General features: G+C 42.1%; 1 protein-coding gene across 1 annotated transcript in view; it reads right to left on the bottom strand.

The window, feature by feature from the left end:
* Positions 1–19,817, bottom strand: part of LOC127212228 (disks large homolog 5-like) — a 50,034-nt gene extending 30,217 nt beyond the window's left edge. The window contains exon 1 of the mRNA XM_051172274.1: positions 19,733–19,817. Within this exon, the coding sequence (XP_051028231.1) occupies positions 19,733–19,817 (85 nt within the window). The remainder of the gene's footprint in view (positions 1–19,732) is intronic.
* Between the last annotated feature and the right edge of the window lie 708 nt (positions 19,818–20,525).

Raw genomic sequence — 20,525 nt, 5'->3', positions numbered from 1 at the left:
GAAAACAACACTGGGCAGAAAGAAAGCTCAACTATCCTTTGCTGACTTCCTGGGAGAATGCTGGAGCAAGTTCAATATGAGATGTGGACATAAAATCCCATTCCTGTTGCTTCTACCATTTTTTATATAAATTGTGGTATAGTGTGCACAAGGTCTGCATCTTACCTTTTGTCTTTTAAAAAAAATTTTTCTTTAAAGCTAATTATGAATCAGCTGTAAAAATGAGAAATGAGAAGTACAAAAACCAAGAATGGAGTGTTCTCATATACCTTTCTCTCATCTTCCCCTCTGCTGGTGTCTTATAAGTTAGAATAGCTATCATGACTTGCTGAATTTCCAGATACACTATCCAGACTGATCCTCTCCAAACAAAACGAGCATGGCCTTTGAGTAGCGAAGATGTAATTAAGCAAGGCCTCCAGGAAAATACGGCTACATTCCCTTTCCAACCAGTATTAACAGTCTCTCCAAAGACATTTTCTTCTCAGTTTTAGATGCAGAAAATAACTATTGGTGCCAAAATAGCATAGAAAGTGTTTTTGAAGCCCCAGCTAATTAACATGCCTTTAATCCAAGAACTTTCTGTTTATTGTAAGTAGATGACTAAGGTGTGCTTCAGCCAGCCTTACACACACACACCTTTAATCCAAGAGCTGTCCGTACGCAGGATTTAATAAAGGTAATCCTAGGTCAAGAGGTGGAACAAGAAACCAGCTGACAGGGATTAGAGTAGGAGGGACTTTGAGTTGAGGGGTACTTAAGACAGCGTGTAGAGGTAGAAGGGTCTTTGGTGCTGTAGCTCCTTAGCTCTTGGGATTTTAACTTGAGCTCTTAGCTCTTTAGCTCTTTAGCTCTTTAGCTCTTTAGCTTTTAGCTCTTTAGCTCTCCGGCTCATGGCTCTCTAGCTCTTGAGCTCCTCACTCCTTGTTGTTTGGCTTTTTGGACTTTGAGCTAGCAAGGCATTAGCCTTGGGTTTTTTTGCGTTTTCCTCCTGGGCTGTCAGTTGAGCTAGTGAGCCTTTTGGGGCCTTCGCCATTGGGACATGAGCTGAGTAGGACAGTCAGCTGGATGCTTTCTCTGCCTCTCTGAGCTAGCAGGTTTTCACCCCAGCATCTGGCTCCTGAGTATTTATTGGTAAATAGAGCAATCTGGGATTTTCAATGAAGACAACACATACATGACTATGGCCATGTACTACATCATGCTTTAGTCCGTGATGGAGTGATTGCACAATAGTGGTCCCATAAGATTGCAATGGAGTTGAAAGATGCACATAGTCTAGTAATGTGGCAGTAGTGCCATGTAGCACAACATCCACTCACATGGTAACCATGCTGGCAAATCTACCATGCTGATTTAGTACAATTAGAAGGATACCTTAGAAATATTGTGACATCATACAAAGGTTTTGGCTTCCCCGTGCATACAGCTATTCTGTGATATTTAGTATGCTATAGCAGTGTCGAAAATGCACACAATTTACAATACTTTAACTACTAAAAATGCTAACCAATCCCCAAGACTTAGAGGCCTACTTTTTTTTTTTTTAACTTGTGGGGATATTGCCTTGATTGTTCATGGCTACTGACTAAGGGGTGGTTGTTGAAAGTTGGGGCATCTGGGCAATGTCTTAAAATAACATAGCAATGCAGTTGTTTTTAGTTCCCTTTGTCTTTTGCTTTTAAACATCTCATCTCAGGAGCAAGCACATTATTTTCACTTTCTTACATTTTTCTTATTTAATATCACATGATTTCTATTCTGAAAGGCTGTATGACCCCACCCCCACCCCAACCCACAGATTTCCCTAAAGGATTTATTTTTGCATGCCTCAAATTGAGCTGTCATCTAGTTCACTGATCCAGGAAGAGTGATAATACATTTATATAAATAATACAGGAGGGTTTCTCCTGACAAAATAAAAAGTGCTTTTAAACAGACCATGTGATGAGAAACAATTACCAAGCAGGTAGACTTATTATTACACATTTCTTGGCTAGAATCCTGTCAAGTGGCCATATTTTGGGTTGTCATGAAATCTGAGACATTTATAAATATTTAGTAGTCTCTATAAAGTGGCAATTGGGTTATCCAATTATACTAAACCCTCAACATCTTAACATCATTTTCTCCTAAGTTCCCCAAGGTCCAGTATAGTTGGCCATTCCTCATTGTTTAATTGTTTTATGGATAAGAACTTGTAAAAATAGAAGAGATTTTCTTTGTAGTTTTTCCACAGCATCTCCAGATGATGGTATCTAACATGTGCATGGTAATTTGTAATGACATAGAAATTGATGCTAATTTATAATACCACTGATCAGATATAAACTACATTTAAATTTTGCCAGTTTTGTGCAACTTTCTTTTTTTTGACATATGATATATTAATGCATGTCTAGATTGGATTAGCCACAATCACAATTAGCATATAAAGACCATTCTGTCACTAGAAGTGAAATCCCCCTTCCTGCACACCTTCACACAGCAAGATACAGTGACACGCCCTGCAGAGTATCCAAGGCTAAAACCGAATAATCACACCGAACATCGATGAAGGAGGGAGAAACTGAAGCACTCACACACCACTGGAGGGAGTGCAAAGTGGAACAAACACTTCGGAGGACAATTTAGGAGGGTCTTAAGATGGTAAGTGAGTGTGCACCATGTGGTCTAGCCATTTCTACCCAGGAATTTACCTCAGGTAAAATCAGTATGTTTCTGTAATGACTTGAAGACAAATGTTTGTATGTGTGTATGTGTGTGTATGTATGTGTGTGTGTGTGTGTGTGTGTGTGTGTGTGTGCTGAAACCTAGAGACAACCTAAATTACCATCAACAATTGTGATAGACCTATGTAATGGAAAAACACTCAGTAAAAGGAGTGTGTGTGTGTGTGTGTGTGTGTGTGTGTGTGTGTGTGTGTGTAATAGCATGCATTGAACCATAAAAATGAATATATGCTATATCATTGCATTTATATAACATTTGCATAGAAATGCACACTAATTATAGTCATAGAAAACAGAATAGTTGTTGTCAGTGCTAGCTGGGAGGAAGGGAGTTTAGTAGGGCCATTGGAATAGGGGATACATGGGATATTTGTGGATGTTGGCTGTGTTCACTGTACTAATTGTGCTAGTAGGTTTGGGGTGCGACACATGTTAAAAATTCTCAGAGTGTACACTTTAAACATATGCAACTTAGATTTCTGGTTTTGTTGTTATTGTTTGGTTTCTGTGGTCCCAGGAACTGAACCTAGGGCCTCACACATACCAGGTAAGTGTTCCATCAGTGGGCTACATCCCTCTGCCTCTTTTGTTTTCATTTTTAATTATGGGACAAGGTCTAGCTAATTTACCTGGGTTGATCTTGACTTCAGCATGTAGTCCAGGTGGCCTTGAAGTTGCTATCTTCCTGTCTTAGCCTCCTGAGTAGGATGGACTACAGACCTGTGTAGTCCACCTCGCCTTCAGGATTCCTCAACTCTTCTCAGGGAGGGCAGTGTGCTCTAGGACCTCAGCAGTGTCCCGGCTTCTGTTAGATTGCCTGGCTTTGGTGTCTCAGACTCTTGGGCATCGATTTTGTGTCACAAAAGTACTCTATGGAGGCAAAATTTGCTACGAGCAGGAAGTAATTTTTTTGTACTTCACCCAAGACTACTTTCTACGTACAGGAAATGGGATCAAATTACATTTTGCCAGTTACATAGGGGATTGATTCTGGAAGCCTGGGCTAACGACATTATATTTCTGATTGACTCCAGAATGCTTTAAGTGGCCATAACAGCTGGCTGGTGCTTTGTAGCCTAGCCTTTAATCCAGTTTTGGGATCGCCAAGTCCTAACAATGAGAGCAGACTTGTCCTGAGAGGAACAGAGTAGGCTGAGATGGTAATTCAAAGGATGTCTACATCGAAATTGTGCACTGTGTGTGTGTGTGTGCGTGCGTGCACATGCATTTTCGACATTGCTATAGCATACTAAATATCACAGTATAGCTGTAGGCATGGAGAAGCCTTTGTATGATGTCACAATATTTCTAAGATACCCTTCTGATTGTACTAAATCAGCATAGTAGATTTGCCTGGGTTCTCTGCATTTTTGATATCTTTCATTTTCTCACAGCACGAATAAATGAGTGAGTGTGGGGTGAACACTGTGCTCTCTTCGGATGACATCAAAGACTTCATTCTAAAGCTCTGTAGTCCCTTTCCACCCTTGTGAATCTTCTTTAACCCAACTTGGAGAATAACAGCACCCTGCTACTGATTTGTTGACTTGTGACTAAGTTAATTTTATTTGGGGGTGGGATTCAGGTTGACTAATATCTACGTCAGCTTTTCTATGTGCTCTATATTTTTTCTTTACCCATTAAAAGCATGAACCACCACCGCTACCACCACCACTATGACCACCGCCGCCGCCGCCGCCACCACCACCACCACCACCACCACCACCACTGCTACCACTTCTGCCACCACCACCACCACCAACAACAACAACAAAAGAATAGCATTAGGTTTATTTTCCCACCCCACACACTTCTTTGGGGATTTGACCGGCAAACTAATAGCTCCCTTCTGTATTCCATTTTGATTTATAGTTGCACCATAGCTTCTGATTTAGGAAAGGCAGATACTGATTTATGACCTGGGTAAAATGGTCAACAGTTATAACAGATGAACCAGTGTGAGCCTGACTAGGAGTTTAGATGCATTTAGTGAGATGGTGAATAGCAAGAGGTTAATGATAACTGATAGACAGCAAAAGAGGAGGAGGCTGATGCCTCAGTTTACTCTTGGTGCTAATGAATACTACAGGAAACATTACTCTCTATTTATATCTCCATTTTTTAAATCAAGAAAACACAGCTGTGAAGGTTGCTTCTGACACTCTGCATAGGTATTTCATGTCAGAGTAGAACTTGAAATGTTCCAAGGACTCAATTAAGAAAAATGACCCTGAGTAAGGACATAGGGGCCAATGCAGGAGGATTGTTCTGAACACGAACAAGTACCTGCATTGAACTAAATAAATTCAGGCTCCAGAGAAGATAAGTATATATATCAAATTATTAATAGTGTCAAATCACATAGATGATTCTTATTTGCCATAGTTTGAAAAGTCTCCTCTGTGAATGGGTTTGCTACTGTAATTAGCAAAAATAATAAATGTAATTTGGGAAAGGAAATGGATCCAAGCCTTCTTGGCAACCATCATTGTGTCTAGAAGGCAGTGTGTGCACTCTGTGCTAGAGGGTCATCATCACAGAGTCCACCATCCTTTGCTTTCCTAGCTCTAAAGGCTCCTTTTACACCAGTTGCTCCCCTGTCACAGTGCCCTTCCCTCTTTCCCCATATTCTCTTTCCCACATGCCCGCTTTGGCCTTGCTCATATGGGGACTCATGGTTCATAGCTGAGATAGGTTGAATAGTAGCAAGATGTTCCAATCCCAACTCCCGAGTCTTGTGCATGCAGCTGAGATCTTCATACATGGTTAAGGTCTGAAAGTGAATTCAGGGTCAGGCTTAAACATAATGAGCGTGGAAGGATACGGCATAAAGACAGAGGCAAGATGACACTGTGCTAGCCTTGACAATAGACCCTAGATGCCACAAACCAAGGAGCCGTAGCTCCAGAATCAGGAAAAGGCAAGGAAATCCATTCATTCTAGAACCTCTGAAGGGACCACAGGCCTCACAATGCCATGAGATTTCAACCCAGTGGGATTGACTTTGGGTTTCTAGCCACCAGTGCCACAAACTGTAAGAAAATAAATGCATGTTGTTTTAAGGCACAAAGTGCCACAGCAGGTGTTCAGAGCTGGTACAATCAGTTCATAGGTCCCACGTGTCTGCAAATTAAAAAATAGTCAAGGAAAGATTGCATTAGGTATGTACACACATATTTCTTGCCATCACCCTATATGCAGTATGTTTTAACAATTTTTACATGGCATAAGTTTGTTATCAATAATCTAGAGTTGTTTGAAATATCCAGTAGGGTGTGTGTGGGTCAGACACAAGTACCATACCATTTTATGCAAAGACGCTGGAGGACTCATGAGTTTTAGCATCAGAGAAAGGTGCTGGAGTCAACACTCCAAGCACAGCAAGAAACAGCTCCACACTGGTCATATCCTGCTTATGCAGCACTGGGAAGTTTTTGCTGCTGTTATAGTGCAGGTGGTAGAACATTCTAGGCAAGTGCTGTATCCCTGAGTTACATGTCCAATCCAGTAGCAGGTAGCTTCTGGGGTCAACAGCTTCTCCAGCCTCTTCAGTGTTGTAGGGGCATCTGTAACACAAGCAAGCCTTTCCTTTGCTAACAAGGACCAACTTTCATGGCTAAGAGATTTTCTTAAATACCTCTAATTGCTTAGGAAGGAATAAGACAGTTGCAAGAGAGACGGAAAACATCACCTTGTCCAAGAGTCTGAACCCCTAACACTCCACACCTCCCTTCTGTGTGTTGATGTTGGTCTTGCCCCAGTATCTCCCTGTAAGGTTGGGGAATATGTGACAGTCCACACTGCTGAGGCAGTTTGCATCATAGAATGGCTATGGGCTCTTGGACAGCCTTCTCTTGTCAAATTTGTTACACTTTCCTGTCTTTGTGAGACACTGTAAATTTGAAGACTGCTTTTCCTAGGACCTGCTACTTGTACTCTCAGCCTCTACTTGAGAAAAGTTTTTTTCCATTTAAAAATTTGTTCTTTGCGAATTTTTTTTTTATCACATTCACTCCACCTTCTCTAGGACCTACCATCAAGTCCAACCAATATTATCTGTATACACTTGAAAATAATGGCATTCTCTGGAACATGGCCAACTTACATCAGTTGTCAACAGCTCCTCAGTTAGGGTGGGTATTTGAACCCACTCTCCCTCTCCATGTTGGAATTGTTTTCTGGATGGAGCTTGCAAAGGCTCTCTGCATGCTTTCACAAGTACTGTGTTTATATGTGCAACTGACTTGCTGTGTCTGAAAAAAGTTTCCTTGTAGTTGCCCTACCATCTCTGGCTCATACAGTCTTTCTATTCCTTCTTCAGCAAGAATCCATAAAAAGTGAAAGGAAGTGTGACAGAGTTGTCCCACAGGGCCAAAAACATTCCACAGTCTCTTTTTTTTCTTCCTGAGGTAGGGCTTCTCAGTTTTAGCCCTGTAATGCTGCACTCACTTTGTAGACGAGGCTGGCTTCGAACTCAGCGATCTGCCTACCTCTGCCTCGCAAGTGCTAGGATTAAAGGTGTGTGCCTACCACACAACAGGGACATATGCTCAACCATGTTCATAGATGCCTTATTCATAATAGCCAGAACATGGAAACAGCCTAAGTGTCCCTCAGTAGAAGAACGGATAAAGTAACTGTGGTACATTTACACTATGGAATACTACTCAGCTATTAAAAACAAGGAATTTCCAAAATTTGTGGACAAATGGATTGAACTAGAAATGATCATAATGAGTGAGTTCACCCAGAAGCAAAAAGAGTTAAATGGTATATACTCACTTATATCGAGACACTAGTCCAAGGGGTACGTCCCCATGGAAAACTTTACCTACCAGGAAAGTGGGTCAGAGGGGAGGACATCCTATTGAGACTTTAGGTGTGAGAAGCCTGGGAGAATGAGGAAATAGAAGGATCCAGAGGGTCCTGGAAAACTACAGGCGGGTCTGGGCCCTGGGGTCCTCCTCAAACTATGACACCAGTCAAGGAAAATATAGGCAGTAAACTTCGAACCCCTACCCCAGACTAGCCGATGGACAGGACATTCTCCACCGTTAAGTGGAGAAGGAGATCTGACTTCACACAAACTCTGGTGCCCCATATTTGACCATGTCCCTTGGATGGAGACGCCTGGTGGCACTCAGAGGAAGGATAATAGGTCATCAAGAAGAGACTCGATACCCTATGAGCATATACAGGGGGAGAAGGTCTCCCTCAGTCACAGACATAGGGGAGGGGAGTGGGGGGCGGAAGCGGGAGGGAGGGAGGAATGGGAGAATACAAGGGATGGGCTAACAACTGAGATGTAATTTGAATAAATTAATAATAAAAAAAGGAAAAGAAAATAGAAAAAAAATAAAGGTGTGTGCCACCACCACCTGCCAGTCCACTCTTGTATTTGGCACACCTTGATCAGCTGTGTAATTTCTTGGTGTAATTGTCATCTACGGCAAACAGAAACACCTCTGATGAGCATGAGAAATGCATTAATGTCTGAGCATAATGATAAGTCGTTAGGAATCAGTTTAACACCGTGGCCTCTTAGAAGACTAATGGCAATAGGATCTCCCCTAGGGCTTAACACTGGTGTAGATACAGAGTCTTGGCCCCAGTAATGGTGCCAGGTATGGGGTTCATCTTGCAACAGACCTTAACTCCAATCAGAAAGTGGTTGATTATGTGACATTCATGTCACCATTACACCAATGGGCATGTCTTGCCATGCTAGTTTTCCCTGTAGAGGTCACAGATGGGTAAGGCTGATGATACTGTAGTCATTAGTTTCCTTCCCCAGTAAGGTGGACCTCAGCCTCTGAATGCTCCTAAATTCAGAACCCCGAAGGCTACTAGCAAGTGAGGGATTTGGCTCATGATTATTTTCTTTCCAAATCTGAAGGTTGTACTTGTACTCATGACAGCTCCAGGTGGACAGTATTTCTTCTCTCGATTGTGGACTGAAATGACCTGAATATATTCAGAAAGTTTTCTGTCCTTTAAAAAATATCCCCTTAGAGTCTCCAACAAGAATCAGGAATAGCATCCCTGGAAGGTCTTCTCCATTATGAGAAACTTCACACTGTGAAGACTAATTAGGTGTGGGCGTTAATTGTTCCGAACCCATCAGAGAAAGAGGTGTTATAGAAATAAAGATTTTAAGTTGTTTTTCCTTTAGAGCTTCCAACAAGCACTTTAATATTTATTATCCCTGTTGGTTGGCTTTTATATGTTGTGTAAAAAAATATAGTGTTGTCACTCTTGTCTTTATCAATTTCCGTCTGAATTCAGGTCATGTCAAGTAAAATTGGATGCTGGCTTCCACTTAATGGGCCCACTGTCCTGTTTGTGCCCTGGGTAGTCTTGGCCTCAGCACTGTTATCTTCTTATCTATCTGTCCTTAATGGCATTCAAGGTAACAGGACATTGTTGAATATTTTTGGTACCTAGAAGGTACCAAATGAACTCTGGATGCTCTTTGGCTGTGCTTTCTTTTTGTCTTTACAGAGACACTTGGGCTTGGCAGATATAGGTTTGGATCATTTGAAGGGAAGACACACTTTATGACTGAGGGTTTAAGTGCATGGGTGAGCCGCAGGATTGTTACAGTAAAATGTATCGGTTCCACCTAAGATGGCTAATAAATGACACAGAGTCTGAAGCCTACTTTAAAGCTGCCAGCACTATGCTGGGCAGAATCTAAACTGATACAAATCTACTCCTAAACTAACATAAACAATTACTATAAACCTCATAGTACAACAAACTACTATAAACCTCCCTGTTCTCCTCCACTCTCAACTGTCCTCCCTGCTCGCTCATCAAACTTCTCCACCTCTCTCCAAGAAGTCCCGCCTTCCACTTCCTGTCCTTCTGCCCAGCTTATTGGCTAAACAGCGCTTTATTGACAGTTGTTACATCCATTCAAGACATTCCTCCACACTTCCCCATTTTAGTCTAATAAATAAAAAAACAAACAAAACCAAAAATTCCTTTTACCTATACGTTTATGTCATTGCACCAATATACAATATACTTGTGTGAGTATACACAAGAACTACAAAACAATCGTTATATTTATGTTTTACTCATAATGTTTCACTGTCTTCAACCCCATCAGACACTTGAGAAGGAATAAAATTAATTAGCTGAGTAAATAGAAAGTGCAGGTTAGCAGCTTTCAAAATGAAAAAAAAAAAAAAAAATGACAGACACCTCTCTGCCTGAACAGTCACCCAAAGCTTTTTAACACATTGGAGCACCATCTTCAGCCTTCTGGCCCAATATCTCTGACAAACATAATTTGTGAAGCAGGGACTATTGAGGACTTGCCTACCCTGTCTTGGCAGAGTTTGGCTGTCAACTCTATCTGCACCCAAGCTTGCCCATTTCAGGCAGAATTCTGTCTGTGGCAGAAAACAAGGACATTTTTGCCCAGTGGCTAGTTTGCCACACCTGAAGCCATCTCCATAAGGACGTTCCTTGATGCTCATTACCTTCTTTGAGGAAGGCTGGGTGTTGCCAGGAGTCAACCCGTCTCATTTTCAAAGAATCCTCAAAACAAATAAAATTTCTTTAAATGCCATATTCTGAAGGTCTCTGAGGTTTTTGAAGACTTTATCTAAATATTTTACCTTATCTATCTATTAACCTAGGATGTATAGTCTTGTGATAAAATTGAAAAGTACAATGAATTAAAAATAAACTTATTTTATATTAATATCTAATATTCTATACCAATGAATTAAAAATAGCCTTGTGAGTAACAATTAAGGCCTTAAGTTGAAGAGTAGATTCAATAATCTACCTTTTGTCCTATCATTCCTATATATTTCTATATGCTCAGAGAAAAATCCCTGAGTCCAACCTTGTTCTCTCTCTGAACAAAACCAATAATAACACAATCGATTCCCAATGAAGATAAACATCCATAGCCCAAAACCTTATTCAAAGCCCCTTCTCTTTTTAAGGCTTCTTCGGGCTGATTTGGGACGAATAATACCTATGCAGGGGCCCAAATAAAACTAGGAAAATGGTTAAGCAAGCTAGAGATAGCATTTGTGGTCCAGTCTCTAAATGTTGAGAAATTCAGGCTTAATAAAAGTCCTGTGTGGGACGGTCTGAAATGCTGGACCAATGGGAATTAGGAGCTTTCTCCAAAGGTGTCCTGGGAGATGTTCTGTTCTGATGACAACAGCACCCAAAGCACTTGTGGATGGAACATGAGGAACGCAGCATGTCAGCATGCTGGAGGATGAATCCTGTCGGGTCTGATCCAGCATCAGTGTCTGGTACTTTTGTTCTGAAGTTATATAATTTCTCACAAGCATTACACAATTCTAAAATTATAAATGCATGAGGTGTGCAGGATGCACAGAACAATCGAGGCTGGTTCTGTAGCTTGAATCCATGTATGTATAGACTGACTTAAGTTAGCAGTCTCCCTTTCATCCAGGTCTGTTTTATTTTGACTTCTTTCAAAAAGGAAGTATAATATTACCATCACCAAAGAACATACAATCATTATTAAATTGAAATCAAAACAAGATTGTCTAGTTCTAAATGTCCTTCTCCAGGCTCTGTGGTGCCTGATGGATAGGCCAGACTGCTACCTGTCTCCCATCCTGTTTCAGAGACAAGCCAGTTGCCCTGAGCAAAAGAAGAGGCATTAATCCTTAATTAACTTATGCATACCCTAGGCATCTTGTACCTGGGCTTTTACATTTTTTGAAGGTGTTTCTGTCTCACCCCTTCTCTCCCTTGAGGATGGATGCCTTCACCTTTTAAACTTTATGTAAACTCTCATTTCAGAGTCTACGTATACCTTAGGCATCTTGTACCTGGATTTTCACATTTATATAAACTCCCATTTGAGAATTTATACACACTCTAGGTATCTTGTGCCTGGGCTTTCACACTTACATAGACTCCCATTTTTGAGTTTATGGATACCCTAGGCATCTTGTAGGTATTTTTCTGTCCCTGTGAATTCAAAGGTAGGTATCAGAGCTGGCTGAGATGACTCTATTACCTTCCCTATACTTTCATACATTATTTTTGTTTGGAAGTGACTTACGTGTATGATATAATGAGCTATGAGATGGAAATTTTCAATGACAGAATGCTTGTAAGTTTGGAAATTGAGCTACTGCCAGTTCAGTTTTCTTTTTTTTATATATATTTTTTATTAATTTATTCATATTACATCTAAATGGTTATCCCCTCCCTTGTATCCTCCCATTCCTCCCTCCCTCCCATTTTCCCCTTACTCCCCTTCCCTATGACTGTGACTGAGGAGGACTTCCTCCCCCTGTATATGCTCATAGGGTATCAAGTCTCTTCTTGGTAGCCTGCTATCTTTCCTCTGAGTGCCACCAGGCCTCTCCATCCAGGGGACGTGGTCAAATATGGGGCACCAGAGTTGGTGTGAAAGTCAGTCCCCACTCTCCACTCAACTGTGGAGAATGTCCTGTCCATTGGCTAGATCTAGGTAGGGGTTTGAAGTTTTCCCCCAAATACTTTCTTGATTTTATAACTATTTGATGATGTGTGATTTAATTCTGAGTTTTATTCTTTTGTGATGATTACTGCATATGCATTTTCTATAGATACATTTCAGGTGTGTGGTGCCGTACAGAATACTTTCACTGCACCAAGAATTCTGCTCCACCTATTTGTCCTCTAGGCTCGCTCTGTAAGCCCTAGAAACTATAACTCAGATTTATTTTGCCATTCCTTATCATTACTATTTCTATACTTCTGCCTCCTCCCAAAGGTTGGAATCATTCAATGTGTAGCCTTTCCAAATTGGCTTTTTTACACTTAGCAGTTCAGTTTTCTTAGTCCTTAATGTTTGTGTTTACGAAGCCACCATTGCCGAAACCTATTGAGAGCAATTGTGAAAACTGTAGTCTTGAGATGAAGGCAAATTGTAGCTATTGTCTGTAGAAAAGAGAAGATGGCATTCAAGGTTTAAAACGAAAGCATTGTTGACTGGTTGACTGTCAGTGTTGAGGCCTCTTTTAATGTTCTTAAAAACACACGTTTAAACCAAGGATGGATGCCCATGGTTTCAGACAGGAGGGGAGAAGATGTCCTAAGCAGGATGGCTGTGGGTGTGCGCTTTAGGAATGTGTATTAATGCTTTTGCTTTTGTTTCTTTTCCTGTTGCTATGATAAAATAACCTGACAAAAGCCGCTTAAGTGAGAAAGGATCACTGTGGCTCACAGTTCAAGGTGCAGTTCATTATGGTAGGCAAGCTAAGGCAGCAGGAGCTTGACCTAGCCGCTTGCATTGTGTACACACCCAAGAACCAGAGCACACTAAGTGAGTGTATGCTACTGCCAAGCTCCATTCTTCATTTGTCCAATAGGATCCTAGCCAGGGACCAGTGCTGCCTGCAGAGGGCAAGTCTTCCCATCTCAATTGCCCAGAGGCTCATTTCCCACATGATTCTACATTTAGACAATTAACATTACTCATCACAATGTTTTAAAAAGGAGCATGCCCCATCATGTATATTTGTACACATAGAATATCTGTTATGCATATTACTAGATGGAACACTTAACAACACATAACTTCACAGGTTCCTCTCCATGTGGTCTGGTCATACCCAGTACCATTGGGTACTTTTCTTTCTCTCTGGGCATGACTGGGATTATTTATAGGCTTACTCGCATAACTTTGCCTTTTATAGTCAGAAGCTGGTCGGGACATGCTACATGGCCAGAGTGTGATCACTTATAGAACAGGACAAGAGTCACACTGTCATGGTCTTTACTAGCTCGGGACAGCTACAAAAGTTCATTGTTCCTTCCTGAGAAGGCATGAGCCATGGAAACTAAATGCCACCCAAATTCCCACAGCAGAACTGTTGTGTAAGCAATGAGAGTCTATGTGCATGAAGGCTTAATGCTCTACTAACGGTTTGAGAAAACATTACTGGGACTCCTACTCGTTGCTTGTAGGTGTTGGGGACACAGAGGTCCTTGCACTCACAGAGAAGCACTAAGAGAACCAGGAATGTCAATCACACAGGGACGTCTCCCCAGTGGAGGAGATAAAGATCAAATACCTGCATTCTATCCAGAAAGCTGACAGAGGATTTTGTTAATGACCTGGTGACCTTTGTGTTACCTGTGGAGGCAGACTTCATCCACCTTTTGCTATAGAGGCAGACCTCACCCAACTTCCCCAGAATGGTTATCCCAGACTCTTCCCTTCCTAGACGATCAACCATCCTTAGGAGAGATGCCACATGCATTTTATGGCCTGCTGACCTCTATGCCACTGGACAGAGACCACACTAGAGTCCAGGCTTGTTAGCTATAGACCCCACCGTCACTGTCACATGTTCTCTGGGAAAGAGTTTCTATGCAGTCACACCATAAGCTTTATTTGCACCTGGAAGTGGACTGATTGAGTTGATTGTTGCCTGGAAACTTTCCCCTAAATTTTACTGTGTTTTACGTGTGCTGACAATGAATCATCTGGCATTAGATTCCTTCATGTCTGATCCAGGCTGACAAAGTCAGTCTGCACTGGGTTTTCATTCTTCTCTTTCCTCACAGTTCGCTTCCCTGTATGACACCTACAGGGACTCCTTCTTGTAGGGATTCAAAATGGCACCACAGCCACTTGGAAGGTGTTTTGGCATAGTCTCACCATGGGATACAGTAATAATAGTCCCAGATACTTAGCAGATAAAACGAGAACACACCTACAGCAAGCCTTTATGTGACTATTCGTGACAACTTTCTGCTGTCCAAAGAGCTGGGCACAACAAAGATACATCTCAACAGAATGGACAAGCGAGACAGTGGATTTATACAGTCGGTTATTATTCTGTTGTGAAAAGAAATGCTCTTTCAAGCCATAAAAAGGCACAAAAGAAGCTTAAAGTATATTCAAACAAAAGAAGTCAATCTTAAAAGGCTGTGCTCTCTATGATTCCAACTCTTTAATAATGTGGAAAGGCAAGACTATAGAAAAAAGATCAGTGGTTTCCAGGGACTGGAGAAGCCAGGGGGAAGGAATGGGTAGGCACCGGAGATTTTAGCATCTGAAACCATTCCACATGACACCGTAATGGTGGATGTTATGCATTTATTGAAACCACAGAGCATGATAGAATAGAGAGTAAAATTCAATATATACAAATTGAAAAAGAATTCAGATGTCATTGGATGAGCATAAAAGGAGAACAAGAGACATGACAGAGAATCTGAATGGACTACAGATGTTTGCAACTGCTCTACTTGAGGGGACAGGGACGAAGTGCAGACCAGGTAGCTAAGGAGAAGCACCTGTGAGATTAAAAACAAAGGACTCTGTTAACACTCCCGTGGCTGAAAAGCTGTTCCTTTGGTGTCGAGATTAGCTCTCCAGATGCTGTTGCACAGTTATATTGTATCTGAACAATTAAGAGTATTTTCTGAAGAATAATTTTATATACTATCTTATTTAGCGATTTTACCCTTCATCTCACTAAGTTGTGTTGTCTATACTCAGTAGCGCTCTTTCAAAGTGTACAGTAGAGAGAGGGGTGGGAGGAGGAGGAGCAGAGCGCCGACAGAGGCTGCCTCAGCCTGGCGATTAAGGTCAGTCAGTGTCAACGGTTATAAACCATATTGTTGGCATGCAGCCTTGCTGTGACGTGAGAAAAATCAGACCTCACCTCTGCGATGTTCCCTCCCCAGCGTAGCCACGAGAAAAACATCAGGCAAATAAGGCAGAAGCCTGTGACATGCCTGGCCAGTACTGCTCAGAACTGCCTAGGACATCAGAAATAAGGAGAGTCTGAGAAAATGTCACAGCAGGAGCAAGGAGATACGAACCCTCATTAGAGTATGGTGCCATGAATGGGACCCTAGGACAGAAAAGGGACACTCAGTGAAAACCAAGGAAACAGACTGGGCGACAGATTTCAGTTAAAAGCAATGTATCAGGTTTTGTTCCATAACTTGATCAACGTGTACCAAGAATTCTAATAATAGAGAAGCAAGGCCGCGTGCAGGGGCACTGTCTTCTCAGTTTTTCTGTGAGTCTAAAACAGTTCCAATGACAGTTTACTTTCTGAAAACAAAAATACTTGTTATCCAACAAAACATATTTTTAGTTTAATTAAATTTGGAGCACAATGAAAGAGCCAGCAGGGCTATTTTATTCTCATGAATATTAATAATTTAGTTGTTTTTGTGTTGAGACGAGGCCTCATTAGGAAGTCACAGCTGGGCTTGGACCATGAGCTCCTGGTTTAACCCTCTGAATGCTGAGATTATAGGCAGGTGCCACCATGCCAAATGTAGTGGATTTTCTAGTGACTGTGGTTGTCACCGTGATGAAGTACATGGCAGAAACAGCTAAAAGGACTAGAGGCTGAGTTTGTCTCGCGCTCTCAGAGGATTCAGTGTGTCTTGGTGTGGAGGGTGTGGTGAAGCAGCTGAGCTCACACCACTGAGGGCCAGGCAACAGAAGAAGTGGAAGAGCAGAACTGATTGGCTTCCTCCATTTCCCGATTTGATGCGAATTCGTAGCCCAGGAGGTGGTGCTGCCCCCGCTGCTGAGCTGCTTGAGTTAGGAGTGCTGGTCCCCATCACTTAACTCCTGCTGGGAAGGCCTTCTTAGATTCAGAGCTGAGCCTTATCCAGCCTTCTAGGTGGTTCTATCCAGTCAAATGGACAAGGAGGGTCAACTACCACAACAAGTAACACCATAGCACCCAACCTCTGCAAATAATGCTGCATGGATGTCAGGCGGTATTCTAGGCAGTGAGTTAAAGTGTCTAGGGTCTGCCTTTGTGTGTGTGCACATGTGTGTGCGTGCACGTGTGATTTGTAAGCTTAGTTTATTTTGAAGCAGTCATAATAGAAGCCTGCTCCCACTGTTCTGTGGTATCAAAGAGTTAACCTTAGGAAGACGCCAGGCGCGCCTGCTTTCTTTGCACTAGGACTTTACTTTATCCCATTTCACAACCAGAATAAAACATAGTGAGGACTCAATAACTGTCTTTAAAAATCCTGTTATAAGGGATTTTTTTGTATGTAGAAATTACAGAACATTAGTTGGTACTTTTTATATATAAAATGCACAAGACAGTCACATCACAGAGAAGCTTTGCAAATGCCGGGCAGAACTGTCACTAAGTGACTGTCACTAAGAAGGTGAGCTGAACCTATTCTGAGCACCTCAGCCTTCCCATTCTTTTCTATGTCTTGGCTTCAGCACCTCTTGAGTGAGACAATGATATTGTTCACAAGTTGGTTCTTTATGAACAGCATGGTGGTGATGATGATGATGATGGTGGTGGTGATGATGATGATGATGGTGGTGGTGGTGATAATGATGATGATGATGATGGTATCAGCAGCACCAGCCATAGCTTATTCCTCACTCACATCTGTCATTTGATGAACAAAAAGAATATAATGCCAAAATTGTCAGATTCATGGAATGTGAATTTTCTTGGGATTGAAAAACTAGGACTCTTAGGATGTCATATTAAATGGCAGAGGACACCAAATCCCTACCAGAAAATGTGACAATACTAGAGAAGAGGTGGCAAGCCATTCGGGTGGTTTCCATGACAAAACTGTAAGTGGTGGAGTCGCATGAAAGTTTTAAGTCACATATTTTATTATTTTACAGAATTGGTAATTATAATGGCTCAAAAGAAAAGAAAACAAAACAAAACAAAAAAAGCCATGGTCGGTGAGGGTCAGACTGTTATAACAGGTGGAGCAAATTAAATTCATCTGCCACCGTTGAGGCTGCAGACACTCATCTGAGAGAGCCTGGGCATTGCAAATTTCGTGGTTCCTTCACGTACGACAGTTTTGTTAAGACACTTATGAGAGGACAGATCTAAAACCAGAGTCATGGATCTTATGGGCTGCCACATGGCATGAAGCTAAGGATTATATGTGTAGTTATAAAACATGTTTAACAATTTAGTTCTCTTAAGAGAGTGAGCTAAAGCTCAGCATTGGAGCTACTTTCTGCTCCTCAGTGTGCCCTGGCCCAGGTCCGAATTGACATAACCCACCCTTGTCCCCATAGAAGCAACAGAAGTTGTCTGGTGTGGAACCCCTGCGCGGGTGCAATATGTCAGTCTCAGAGGGAAATGGTGCCTCTATCCCTCAACCTCAGACCCACCTGCAAGGACCACCTCCCTGTGGGAGTTAGTAGACATTAGACTTGAGAGTCACCTGGTTGCCACTCCATCATACCCCAGTTGTCAACAAGTGTCTGCTGTCACATGCCTATCATGGGGCACTAGACAGCAAGCGTCATCAGAATCTGCAGTTAACAACCCAAGAAGGCACTTTAAAGGACACTCTGAAAATTTCCTAATGATGGACCCACCTTAGTTGGGTAGCACAACTCTCTGAGAAAAATACCCACAGCATTCCTGCTACTGCTGTCACCACAAAAACATGGAAGAGACACAGCTATTCCCACCTCTGTACTTTGGGACAGTTCATATTTGATGGAGCTGTTATGGCACAATTGCTTTAGAAACACAGAATCAAAATGGCTGAGTAAGATAAAAATAAGTTGTCCTTCATTATGCAATAATGTGCACAGTAGATGCCTCACCCCTTACCCATGGCGCAGCCAAAGCTTGACATGGGATCAGCGTGGCGGGGGGGGGGAGGTGGGGAGAAATATCTGTTTTTACTATGAAGTAATGAGTCTTTGGTTCCATTCCTGCACTGGCACAGTTTCTTCTTTGACTCCTGCCGAGAACTATAGGCTGAGGAAGCCACAGAACATGTCTGTGGACAGCTTCCTAGTGAATGCTCCAAGCAGGAGACTGAGTCTATTGATACTGAGTTAATAAAGACTTTAGAACTTGTTGTTTAAGTGAAGAACCTAGGCAGCGGGCTTCCAAGGGGCTAAGCCGAGGCCAACACATGACTGGACGACTACCATAGGCTTTTATGGGCTCTTGGGCCCAGCATGCATGCGTATAGTCAACACAGAAACAAGACACCAGATTCGATGTCAGAGGGCAACTTTTATTTTCTAATGAAGTTTTATTGCCGTTTCATGCTTTATTTATTTACGTGTATGTGTGGGTGTGCTCTTCTGTGTATTCTTGTGTGGAAGCCGGAAGTAGACACTGGGTGTTTTCTTCTATCACTTGCCACACCCTATCTTTTGACATAGAGTCTCTCACTGACTCTGAACTTGTCACTTTGCTGTGGCTGGCTGCCAATGACTTCAGGACTCACCCTTAGTCACCCTCTCAGTGCCGGGCTCACAGGTGGGAGCCTCCGCACTCAGCGTTTACACACGTGCTGCTAATTCAACCCAGGCCTGTATTTGTGCGGCAAGCCCTTTTTCACTGAGCCCTGTTTTGATTTTCAAAACAGATGTAGTTACTGGCTAGTTTTGAGCCAGATCATTTCTAGACAAAATCAGTTGGTGATATCCAGCAGAGTAAGGATAAATGGCACTTTCAATGTTACCTGGTCCTGGGTGGCCAAGCACATGTTGTGTGGATACCAGAAAAACATTTGCACTGATCCATTTCTTTGCGCCTCAGCTGCATGGCTAATAGTACAGTTTCTGTGTCTTATTACTCTGCCCCTCCCCCCTTGTTAAATGTTCTAGGACAGTGGTTCTCAATCTGGGGGTCAAATGACCCTTTCACAAGGGTCACCTAAGAACATTGGGAAACACAGATATTTACGTTATGACTCATAACAGTAGCAAAATTACACTTATGAAGTAGCAACAAAAATAATTTTATGGTTGGGGCCTACCAGAACATGAGGAACTGTATTAAAGGCTCATAACATTCGGAGGGTTGAAAACCACCATTTAGGATATGTGCTGCCCACACATGAGGAACAGAAGGGAACCAAAAATACTGACACACCACACTCCAGTCTATTGGCTGCCCAACTACAAAGCACACCTTACTTCACATACTTCTGAAAAAAGAGAGAGAAGACAAAAGCTATTTCTCATCCTTTTCCAAGTATAGATGGGTTACGTTCCAGCACATTCAGTTCCAGTTCTGAATCCACCTCGGGCCAGGTGGCACGACTCACGTGAGTGCTTTGCAACTCACTGACCATTGCACGACTTTACCCACACCACAGAAGTTGTATAAATGGTGTCCTATAAAATACTGAGGCCTGTTGTGTCTTCTTCCTCGTATGTGGCTCTTATTTTCCAGAAACTGTATGCTATGGGCACTGGGATGGCAAAGACATTTCCTGGGTGGCACCATCGCAGCTGGGAATTTCAGATTTAGCTCTGGAAGGGTCAACCACAGTGATTTTAAATCTCTGCCTCTCTCAGGGAGGAGACCCAGTGTGATCCGCCTGCTATTAGATCAGCGTGGGCTCTTTGAAGACATCCCTGGGCACTGCTTGCCAACTTCTTCTTCTTCTTTTTTTTTTTTTACTGCTCGCCAACTCCTTATCTTCTTCTCCAGCTTCAAGTTCATCTTCTCTGGGTGAAGTTGAGTCTTCATGGCGTTCAACTGTGACTCTGCCCTCAGACCCTCGACACCTGGAGCTTGATCTTCTTTTCACAATTCAGTACACGCACGAGAGTCATCTCTATTAATACACCTTGATAAAGTTGATAATTTTCATTATGATATGACGAGTCTTTGCTCTTTAATTTTTCTTTCTTTTTCTTTTCTTTTCTTTTTTTCTTCTTCTTTTTTTTGGTTTTTCAAGACAGGGTTTCTCTGTGTAGCCTTGGCTTTCCTGGACTCACATTATAGACCAGGCTGGTCTTGAACTCAGAGGGATCTACCTGCCTCTGCCTCCCAA

The sequence above is a fragment of the Acomys russatus genome, chromosome 30 (genome assembly GCF_903995435.1).
Source record: "Acomys russatus chromosome 30, mAcoRus1.1, whole genome shotgun sequence".
In the NCBI taxonomy this organism is placed as follows: domain Eukaryota; kingdom Metazoa; phylum Chordata; class Mammalia; order Rodentia; family Muridae; genus Acomys; species Acomys russatus.
This window is presented reverse-complemented; position numbering and strand designations above follow the sequence as displayed.